A 12,500-nucleotide genomic window follows, 5' to 3' on the forward strand; every position below is an offset into this window, starting at 1 on the left:
TCCTCCCTTATTTTCCTAAATATTCCTCTCTTATTTTCCTCAATATTCCCGCCTTACTTTTGCTAAATATTCCTGTCTTATTTCCCTAAATATTCCTCCCTTATCTTCCTAAATATTCCCGCCTTATTTTCCTAAATATTCCTCTCTTATTTTCCTCAATATTCCCGCCTTATTTTCCTAAATATTCCTCCCTTATCTTCTTAAATATTCCCGCCTTATTTTCTTAAATATTCCTCCCTTATCTTCCTAAATATTCCCGCCTTATTTTCCTCAATATTCCTCCCTTATTTTCCTAAATATTCCCGCCCTATTTTCCTAAATATTCCTCCCTTATCTTCCTAAATATTCCCGCCTTATTTCCTCAATATTCCTCTCTTATTTTCTAAATATTCCGGTCATATTTTCCCCCTGTACAAGTTACATTATCCCGCCCCTTTTTCCCCCTCTCCAAGGTACATGATTGTTAACTACATTTTTAACTACGTAGTGGGGTCGTTACGAGGCCATTAAACTCGAAACTATCGCGCCGGCCATTAACGGGGGGGGGGTGAGGGAAGTCATCATAATGGTATACCACAGGGAGCCGTAAGGTCGGTGTTCGTAAAGCCCACTGTACACTGACCCAGCCTTATCTACTTACTCCACACCCCCCCGAGGGGCCACTTAGCGAGGATTACACGCGTGGGGCCACTCAACATGCATTACCCTCACGGGCCACTCAACCAGCATTACACTCGTGGGCCACTCAGCGTGCATTCTCTCACAGAGCCACTCAATGAGCGATACTCTTGTTTGCCGCGTAGCGCCCCCCACACACAAGCGTCACGTTAATGACGACTCCTTGACTGGGGGCTTGTGGGGGGCTGGGGGCAGCCTGTGACCTCTAACCACCCAATTATCCCGGGAAGAACGAGTTTGTTGACCTCGTCAAGTCCCTGGAGCCTGGAGAGGTCAAAATCTTACGACATTGGACCTCACACCGACCTGACCTCATCGCCCCTTAATCACCCCCAGCTGGTCAGTCAGGTAGGCTCCGCCCACGTTACGGGTCTCTTGGATCAAGCCCCGCCCACGTTACCATGGCGACGCGTCTCTCAGGCCAAGCCCCGCCCACGTTACCATGGCGACGCGTCTCTTGGGCCAAGCCCCGCCCACGTTACCATGGCGACGCGTCTCTTGGGCCAAGCCCCGCCCACGTTACCATGGTGACGCGTCTCTTGGGCCAAGCCCCGCCCACGTTACCATGGGGAAGCCTCTCTTGGGCCAAGCCCCGCCCACGTTACCATGGGGAAGCCTCTCTTGGGCCAAGCCCCGCCCACGTTACCATGGTGACGCGTCTCTTGGGCCAAGCCCCGCCCACGTTACCATGGCGACGCGTCTCTTAGACTAGGCTCCGCCCACTGATCGGGGCCTGAACATGCAGGAGGGTGAAAGGCATGCAAGGAATAGAGTGAATTGGAACGCTGTGGTATACCGGGGTCGACGTGTTGTCATTGGACTGAACCAGGGCATTGGAACGATGTGGTATACCGGGATCGACGTGCTGTCAATGGATTGAATCAGGGCGTGTGACGCTTCTGGGGTAAACCATGGAAAGTTCTATGGGGCCAGGATGTGGAAAGGGAGCTGTGGTTTCGGTGCATTACACATGACAGCTCAAGAATGGTTGTGAGCGAATGTGGCCCTGATGGTCGTCATATAATGCCATAGCAACCTAAATTCAACCTTATGGAGTATATTCTACCCTTCTCGTCGAGTATGGCACTATCTACAGCTACCATTAGGGTCTCTTTCCCCATTCATACATCGCAAGACTTCCAGCCTTACCGACCTTGAGCAAAAGGACGTAAAGAATCAACATCGACACAAACAAATGAACAAACACACATCTCTTCCCCCCAGCCCCACCAGCCCACTTTTACAACCCTCCCATAAAGACGAAAATCCATTCTCAACTCCCGTAACTGTCGACCGTAAAGAAGAAAAAAGGACCGGAGAGGGAAGGTCGAGCCAGCCACTGTCTTGCCCCTGAAACCCGCCTCAATGGGTAGCTATAGAAAACCTTCGTCTATATAAGATCTATATATGGCTATCTGGCTCCTCCTGCCTCTTCTCAACCCTTTGATTGCCACGGTTCGAACCCCCACTGATCAGAGAGGGTTCGAACCCCCACTGATATGAGAGGGTTCGAACCCCAACTGATCAGCGACGGTTCGAACCCCAACTGATTTGAGAGGGTACGACCCCCCACTAATATGAGAGGGTTCGAACCCCCACTGATCAGCGACGGTTCGAACCCCAACTGATTTGAGACGGTTCGAACCCCCACTAATTTGAAACGGTACGACCCCCACTGATTTACAGCAGTACGACCCCATGGTTTACGACGGTACGACCCCCATGGTTTACGACGGTACGACCCCATGGTTTACGACGGTACGACCCCATGGTTTACAGCAGTACGACCCCATGGTTTACGACGGTACGACCCCATGGTTTACAGCAGTACGACCCCATGGTTTACGACAGTACGACCCCATGGTTTACAGCAGTACGACCCCATGGTTTACGACGGTACGACCCCATGGTTTACAGCAGTACGACCCCATGGTTTACGACAGTACGACCCCATGGTTTACAGCAGTACGACCCCATGGTTTACGACGGTACGACCCCCACTGATTTACAGCAGTACGACCCCATGGTTTACGACGGTACGACCCCATGGTTTACAGCAGTACGACCCCCATGGTTTACGACGGTACGACCCCATGGTTTACAGCAGTACGACCCCATGGTTTACGACGGTACGACCCCATGGTTTACAGCAGTACGACCCCATGGTTTACAGCAGTACGACCCCATGGTTTACGACGGTACGACCCCCCACTGATTTACAGCAGTACGACCCCATGGTTTACGACGGTACGACCCCATGGTTTACAGCGGTACGACCCCATGATTTACAGCAGTACGACCCCATGGTTTACGACGGTACGACCCTATGATTTACGACGGTACGACCCTATGATTTACAGCAGTACGACCCCATGGTTTACGACGGTACGACCCCATGACCAGGACAGATACGACCCCTGGGCTGTGCAAACGACCCGGACTTAACATGTCAGATCGAAGGGCAAGCCATTGAACTCAAGGGTCGTACCGTCGTGCTCACGTCTCCTCCACCCGTGACATCCCCCCCCCTTCCCCCCCCTTCCCCCCCTCCTCCCCCAGGACAAGACACGACGACGGAAGACCCTCTCTCCCTCCCCCCACCTTCCCCCCCCCAGTAAAAAGGCCTGGACGGACCGGAGAACAAAGGACCCCCCTACCCCCCCCACCCCCCGACACCACATGCCCCCCACAGGTGGCCCAGACAATGGGGGGGGGGGCGCGGCCTGCGGGGAGGGGGGGAGGGGTAGGAGGAGTCCGGGAGCAAAGAGAAAATGGTATCTGGGGGCTGTGTGGGGGGGGGGGAGACAACAGACGGGTAAAAATAAAATACTGAGAGTAAAAGAGAGAGAGAGAGAGAGAGAGAGAGAGAGAGAGAGAGAGAGAGAGAGAGAGAGAGAGAGAGAGAGAGCGACGCTGGGGGCCCTTTCTCTCTCGTGTTGTTGCCCCCCCCCCCAGTCTCTGCTCTCTCACTCCCCCTCTCCCCCCCCATACATACCACCCACCCCAGGTATACATACGAATTTATATATGCATGTATACATAGGCAGGACCTATGTAGACCTCTACTGATGGGGGGGGGGGGAGAGGATCGCCCTACCACACTGGTGGCTTCATCCAATCAGCGTAAATAAGCTTTAGGGAAGGGGAGGGGGGTGGGCTTGAGGAGGGGGAGAAGGGGGGGGAGGGGAGGGGAGGTATCCCAATCCCAAGCTACTGGGACAGGCGAGGGGGATGACCCAGGTCAGGTCAGGGGTCAGTGACCTGCCTACCTACCCACCCTCCAGGTCACAGGTCAGGTCAGGAGCCACGCCGGGCCCCACCCCCTCACGACCCTTATCAGCTGTGCGAGATCAGGTCATCTCGCTCTCATCTTATCCCAGGTCCCAGATACGGGATAGCTGTACACTACGCCGCCACCCCATCACAGGTCAGTAGAGGTCAGTGTCAATATCAGAGGTCAGTAGAGGTCAAAGTCAGTAGAGGTCAGTGTCAATATCAGAGGTCAGTAGAGGTCAAAGTCAATATCAGAGGTCATCACAGGTCAGTAGAGGTCAGTGTCAATATCAGAGGTCAAAGTCAATATCAGAGGTCATCACAGGTCAGTAGAGGTCAGTGTCAATATCAGAGGTCAGTAGAGGTCAAAGTCAATATCAGAGGTCAGTATAGGTCAATGTCAATTACATTTACTCATAAGTTCCATATGTACCATTGTGCCTACATAAGAGTACATAGTATTCTCTAACATCTATGTCTTATTGGCCAATTAGTAATCAAAAGATGATAGACTGCCAATAGGACAAGTACTTTTTTGTTTTGTTTTAAGCGTGTCGTGTCTACGGTCTTGGACAATCACATGTTTACCCAAATGGCGTCGTAGCTTCGTCTCTTGGTTGTATATATCAAATGACTGTTATATTTCTCTCTTGTGTCTCCCCTGATGATGATGTGATTATGACACGAAAGTGCACTTGGCAACTTATCCTGTTTCATCTTCCCCCGTGGACTCATAGGAATATATATATATATATATATATATATATATATATATATATATATATATATATATATATATATATATATATGGGGGGTGGCCGGTAGCCACTATATAACAGCCAATTATCCCCAGAGATGGTCTACTCCCGCCTTCTACCCCAGAGAAACTGTCGACCCCAGAGAACCATCTCTCCCCCTTCCCTGTCCAATAACACCAAAACGCACCGGATAACCAAGGAAAAAGAAACCGGTTTCGGACACCTAACGCTTCCGGGTCCGGATAAATACGTACCTGGAAATAAAGTTCCGGATACCGAGGCCTTAAATTACTGTGTTCCGGATACCGAGGCCTTAAATTACCGGGATCCGGATACCGAGGCCTTAAATCATTGTGTTCCGGATACCGAGGCCTTAAATTACTGGGATCCGGATACCGAGGCCTTAAATTACTGGGATCCGGATACCGAGGCCTTAAATTACTGGGATCCGGATACCCATGCCGTAAATAACGGAGGTCCGGATAACTACCCCCCATAAATAAGTCGGTTACGGGTACCTAAGACTCGAATAACCGGGGAGGGGAGGGGGGAGTTTCCCGCGTTAGCGAGGTAGCGCAAGGAAACAGACGAAAGAATGGCCTAACCCACCCACATACACATGTATATACATACACGTCCACACACACGCACATATACATACCTATACATCTCAACGTATACATACATATACATACACACACAGACATATACATATATACACATGTACATAATTCATACTGTCTGCCTTCATTCATTCCCGTCGCTACCCCCGCCACACATGGAATGACATCTCCCAAATTTCTTAACTTCCTCATCCACCCCTACCCACATAGCCCGCCCCCCCCCAGTAATCACCCCCCCACACAGGTAAATCATGTCCACCTCTTCCCCCTCATCAACCCATCCACCTCATCTCGGCCCCATCCCCCCCCCCTACTCAACCCACCAATTTTCAACACGGCTCATCTCTCACACACACACATCTCGCCTCATCCATCTCCATCTCTCCTGAGAGACGGGGGTGAGAAAGCTATCGGCTCAGCCAGTTGCCTGGGGAGGGGAGGAGTGGGAGGGGGAGGAGGGGGGAGACGCTTCGCCCCACTAACCTCCCCCTACACCCCACTAACCTCCCCCCCTACACCCCACTCTGCGGGAAAGGGAAAGAGGCGTTACACATCACATGTAGAAGGAAGGAAGGAAGGTAGGTAGGTAGATGGAGCCACATAGAAGGAAAGGGGAAGGGAAGGGGAAGGGGAAGAGGAGAGAGAGAGAGAGAGAGAGAGAGAGAGAGAGAGAGAGAGAGAGAGAGAGAGAGAGAGAGAGAGAGAGAGAGAGAGAGAGAGAGGCTCATACATATGTAATGGGACGCAAATTGCAGTGTGTGTGTGTGTGTGTGTGTGTGTGTGTGTGTGTGTGTGTGATGACCTCAAGGTCAGCCAATCACCCGGGGTGATGACCCCTGGCTATGACTAAGTGACAGGGTGAATACATGATGGTGATCAGAGTGAAAAAGAGAGAGAAAAAAAAAATATGACGACATCTGGCAATCGTCTATGATGATTTTGACAATGAAGATGGTGAAAAATGATGGCCCAGGGGGATGGTGAAGGTGAATTAGAGCACAAAGCAATGATAGTGACGTATGAGGATAATGACAGTGACCATCCATAGTGATAATGACACGCCATAATGATGATAAGGGATAATGAAATGTAAACATCATCTACCGGGGGTTCACAATCAGCTGTTCTTTGTTTACATCAATCAGCTGATCGTCAGCTGGTCGTGCTTATGACGTCACCCATCACGCATATACGACTACTTTAACTGCTCAACCACCTCAAAACTACCCATCTTTACCATTTTCTTACCATCGCTATAAAGGATGCAAATCCTCCCTAACTATAATAAGGATTTAAAAGTGATTTTGGCAAAATTAGGGTGTAAAAAAAATGGAATATTAACTGCTTCGTTCTGAGCAAGAAAAACATGGCAATTATTGAGTTGCCAATTAGAGACTTTATTCATATTGTGAATCAGTCTGAGACACACACGCACACACACACACACACACACACACATATATATATATATATATATATATATATATATATATATATATATATATATATATATATATATTCCTATGAGTTCATGGGGGAAATGAAGTTCCCAAGTGCACTTTCGTGTAATAATCACATCATCATCAGGGGAGACACAAGAAATATAACAGCACGTTAAGATATGAATTAAATCATATAACATTTCATATAGCTTAATACGTTATATAGCGTAACCTTAAATCACACGTCGCACCAGGTTCCTAATTCTCAACCCCCGAGCCGTTTTCGTCCACTAATTTCGCAATGAATACTAATGGAATTTGCCTCCCGAAATCTCCGCTCTATTTCCATATGAATTAAGGTTCATGATTACCAGCAAATTATTGGGTAGTCCGTAACTACCCAATTAAAGCATCAAAATTGATGAAATCTGTTCAACTTATTAGGAATATATATATATATATATATATATATATATATATATATATATATATATATATATATATATACACACATACACACAAGCCTAATTTAGGTGCCCATCTATCGATCAACCTCGAGGGTGGGATGAACAGCTGGGATTGCCTGTGAGCCGACTGCCGCGCCCGGGATTCGAACCCATGCACAACGGTACATTTTTTTTTTTTGATGCACGACCGTAAGATCCTTGAGCACGACGGCACGACCCCAGTTGGTGATTAACAGACGACCAGTTGAATAATTCAAATATGAGGTCAACCATCCCTCAACCAATCAGCGCTCTCAAACCCGTCACCAGCACTCTGACGTCATCATGTATTGCCAATCTCCACACCCGTTAATATTTTATTGTCATAAATACACCAATTATCTCATCATCCGACATTTTATGAGTGATAACTTAATAACAAGATTACCATAACCTACGTCTGATATATGACGTCACTGTTGCATTATGGGTCCAGGCCTGAGGTGTGACGTCATTGGTTCCGTACGGAGGAGCTGGCAGTGTTGCATTAGGGTGGGCTTCGATTTTTTCCTTAATATGACCTAAAATTTACCTACCGTGTCCTGCCGGCGGGTTGATGACCATTAGCCAATAGCGTCGAGGACTTAGGGTCAACCACAAGAGTATAGCAACAGTTTTATGTAACCGAGATGACAAGAAAAAAAATAAATAGAGGTATACATACATATCACAGCGGATGGTAAATTTCCCGGCAAGACATCCCACTCACCTGAAAATAAGATGTTAAATGATTAATTTTACATCGTAAAGGAAAGATGGGTTATAGGTTAAACAGTTAACTAATCATTACTACGTTAATTAACTATGCAAGGCCGTGCATGCAAACTGTATAATACGACGGTACGACCCCTTGAGCACGACTTTACGACACCCCAGAGTCGTACCGTCCGTTATAATAGGTGATTACAACGACTTACAAGGGTGGAGATAGGTTGTTAAAGTTGCCAACTTACCACCATATCTACAATTCCCAACCAACTGCTCCACCGACCTATTAATCACTTGACCCTGACGCTTTAAATGACCTTTAACGACCCTATGAATTGCTCACGGCTTCCAACGAGTCTACCCACACCACAGCTAACGGCGCACCGCCAAACCATCTCAACGACCAATCGTAAACAGAGACACGCCCTAATGAGGTATAAAACTCGTTTAAGGGCCCTTGACTTGGAGTTCATGAATAATGGAGGAGGAAGAGCTGGGGAGATGCGCGCCATGATGCGACGATGAAATTATGGCGCGCAGCTCACAACTACCCAACTGAAATGCCGAAAATGTTTTCTTCCTTTGAGTAAACGTGAAAAAGAATGTAGTATTTTTGTTTTACATAATTTCAAGTACACAGACTTACAATTAAATTTAAAGGATTTTAGTAGGTCATATTTGAATTATATTTTCCTCCGGTCGCGTACTTGAACAACTACCCAACCGAAATTTTTTTTTCTCTCCAATTTTTCCCTCCGATTAATTACATACAAATTAATCGTTGTTATCCATAGCTTAACGTGCAAAGACTTAACCAAATTAGATTTAAAAGATATTAGTTGTTCATATATGATTTATATATATTTCGGATAGCGTAAGTGAACAACTACCCAACTGAAAATTCTCCAATTTCTTCCTCCATCGATCAATTATAAACCATTTCTCTAATTCCTTCCTCCATCGATCAGTTATAAACCAATTATATATATTTTCAATATTTTCTCGTACACAGACCTAACCACTTAAAATCCAAACGACTTTAGATGTTTATATTCAATTTATATTATCTTCGGGTCGGGTAGTTGAACTTCGTCTGTTTACGTTCCCGTTTTCTGAGGGATTCGCGAGGGGGCACCACCCTATGGAGACCCATTCCACCATCCCCCTACGCCCATTCCACCATCCCCCTACGCCCATTCCACCATCCCACTACGCCCATTCTACCATCCCACTGCGTCCATAGGTGGCCACTGCCACTCCCCACGACCCCATCCCCCCCTTAATAACCCCGGCCGGCGGTAACTGAAGCCACACTGGTTCATCTGGGAGATGATGTGGGGCGAGCGAGCGGGTGGGCGGGCGGGCGAGCGGGCGGGCGGGGCGGGCGGGGAGAAAGGATTGGGCGGAGTCACAGCGGTTTTAAAGTGGAGATGTTGCTCTGTTGTGGCCAGGTATCTGAGCGGCGCCCGCCGGCCAGCCACAACTCTCTCGTCTGATTGGCGCTGTGTGTGCGTGTGTATGTGTGTGTGTGTGTGATATTGTTAATTACAGGAGGGCCAATTAAAGGGGTAGGCAGTATGACCCATTTCAAGGTCAGTACGACCCATTTTAAGATCAATACGACCCATTTTTAAGGTCAACACAACCCATTTTAAGGTCAATACGACCCATTTTTAAGATCAACACAACCCATTTTAAGATCAATACGACCCATTTTAAGGTCAATACGACCCATTTTAAGGTCAATAAGGTCAATACGACCCATCATAAGGTCAGTACGACCCCCGTTCGTCAAAGGTTCAAGGTCGTATACGACCCCTCCCCTCCCCCTCTGGAACTACATGACAGCTGTTAAAAAAAAATATCAAACTACCTCGACATTATGTGTCCCTTAACAGCTACTCGGGAAATATTGGAACACAAAAAATTATATAAAAAATATATAAAAATTAACTGACGTATAAATTAATTTCAACCATAATTAGAAATGAGGGAGAGGGGTACCTACTTACAGTGGGGGGGGGGGGAATTCTGTATATATATATATATATATATATATATATATATATTTTTTTTTTTTTTTTTTTTTTTATACTTTGTCGCTGTCTCCCGCGTTTGCGAGGTAGCGCAAGGAAACAGACGAAAGAAATGGCCCAACCCCCCCCCCCCCATACACATGTACATACACACGTCCAGACACGCAAATATACATACCTACACAGCTTTCCATGGTTTACCCCAGACGCTTCACATGCCTTGCTTCAATCCACTGACAGCACGTCAACCCCTGTATACCACATGACTCCAATTCACTCTATTTCTTGCCCTCCTTTCACCCTCCTGCATGTTCAGGCCCCGATCACACAAAATCTTTTTCACTCCATCTTTCCACCTCCAATTTGGTCTCCCTCTTCTCCTCGTTCCCTCCACCTCCGACACATATATCCTCTTGGTCAATCTCTCCTCACTCATTCTCTCCATGTGCCCAAACCATTTCAAAACACCCTCTTCTGCTCTCTCGACCACGCTCTTTTTATTTCCACACATCTCTCTTACCCTTACGTTACTTACTCGATCAAACCACCTCACACCACACATTGTCCTCAAACATCTCATTTCCAGCACATCCATCCTCCTGCGCACATCTCTATCCATAGCCCACGCCTCGCAACCATACAGCATTGTTGGAACCACTATTCCCTCAAACATACCCATTTTTGCTTTCCGAGATAATGTTCTCGACTTCCACACATTTTTCAAGGCTCCCAAAATTTTCGCCCCCTCCCCCACCCTATGATCCACTTCCGCTTCCATGGTTCCATCCGCTGCCAGATCCACTCCCAGATATCTAAAACACTTCACTTCCTCCAGTTTTTCTCCATTCAAACTCACCTCCCAATTGACTTGACATATATATATATGTGTGTGTGTGTGTGTGTGTGTGTGTGTGTGTGTGTAAATTTTCCTTTTTAGCTGAGGCATGGTGAGAGATAGATAGATAGATAGATAGAGATAGAGATAGATACAGAGAGAGAGAGAGAGAGAGAGAGAGAGAGAGAGAGAGAGAGAGAGAGAGAGAGGTGTGGGTTGCCTACTAACCAGTGCTGGGCGTGTTGCAATACGTCACTTGGAACTTGGCCGTTGGGGGGGAGGAGGAGGAGGGGGCCCCGGCACCGGGGGCCCCAGCCCCCGCCCCGGTAGGGCACTTGGGGTCCTGCAGGTCCAGGAAGTTGACCACGGGCTCCCCGTTTTCTATGAGTAGCCCCAGGCCCCCGGCCAACACGGGAACGCTGGTGTCGTCGATGTAAGCCAGGTCTGGGTGTGGGTCGACCAGGGTCGCCCCACCTGGTCGCTGGTGGGGCGTGGGGCAGTCACCAACCCCCACCATGATCTCTCACACACACACACACACACACACACACACACACACACACACACACACACACTTCGATAATCTCCAGGCACTCCCGCGCGCGCACCTCGATCCCGTTTTCTCTGGGCTTCGGTGACGTTTTCTGTGGATCGCGATTGTCGTTTTCTTGTGGATGTCGATGACCGTTTTCTGTGGACTTCAATGGCGTTTTCTGTGGATCTCGATTGACGTTTTCTGTGGACCTCGATCCAGTTTTCTGTGGGTTTCGGTGACGTTTTCTGTAGACTTCGATGTCGTTTTCTTGTGGATCTCGATGAACGTGACCTCGATGCCGTTTTCTGTGGCTCTCTATCTCGCTCCTGGGGTCCTCTCAAAATACCAGCTTCCAGTCCATACATATGACCATCTTGTCCTCGCTACGAGATGTCTCGTAGCGCGCGCGCGCGCCCGCTAACACCACCTCAATAAGGGGTCTGTTTTCACATAGCGATTCCCTCGGTCCACACACTTTGGAGACGACATTCAACAATCCTTTTATTTCTCCAGAGATAAAAAATAAATAAACATCTATCTATCTATCTTTATATATATATATATATATATATATATATATATATATATATATATATATATATATATATATATATATATGTCAAAACCCGGATATGAGAATGGTCTAAATTCGTGTTTTTATACGTGACTGAAAAATAACATGAGTTTCACAAAACACATCTATCTCTCTCCCTCCTTTATTATAACCGCCCCCCCTTCCCCCAAAGCAAAACCACAACCTAACTACTTCCCCCCCCCCCTCTCTCCCCTGCCCGGCAACATGACCCCACTCCCCCCTTCAAGGGAATTACCAACCACTCATTAACAAGTTATAACTACCCCCCCCCCACACACACACACCCACATAACCTCGTAATACAACCCACCCCACCACCACCCCCCCCCCTCTTCAATTACAATCCTCCCCCACGGCAAAACCAAAGCTTCCACCCCTCCCCCCCTCTCTCTCCCCCTGCCTATCTCCCCCCTCTCTCTCTCCCCCTCCTCAACACCCCCCCTCCCTCCCCCCCCTCCCCTCCCCTCATTACTTAAAAGTTACAGGCCACTTATCAACACCCCCCCCCCAC

At 47.8% G+C, this 12,500-nt stretch overlaps 1 protein-coding gene across 13 annotated transcripts in view; it reads right to left on the minus strand.

Moving 5' to 3' along the window:
- Nucleotides 1–12,500, minus strand: part of kcc (solute carrier family 12 member kcc) — a 332,913-nt gene that overhangs the window by 72,930 nt on the left and 247,483 nt on the right. Inside the window, exon 1 of one of the 13 annotated variants that reach the window (XM_071687996.1) lies at nt 11,088–11,391. The exons of the other annotated variants lie outside the window; for them this stretch is intronic. Coding sequence (XP_071544097.1) covers nt 11,088–11,376 — 289 coding nt within the window. The 5' untranslated portion in view covers nt 11,377–11,391. Of the gene's footprint in view, nt 1–11,087; nt 11,392–12,500 lie in introns of those variants that run through there. 13 annotated transcript variants of the gene reach the window in all.

The sequence above is a fragment of the Panulirus ornatus genome, chromosome 45 (assembly GCF_036320965.1).
Source record: "Panulirus ornatus isolate Po-2019 chromosome 45, ASM3632096v1, whole genome shotgun sequence".
Lineage (NCBI taxonomy): Eukaryota > Metazoa > Arthropoda > Malacostraca > Decapoda > Palinuridae > Panulirus > Panulirus ornatus.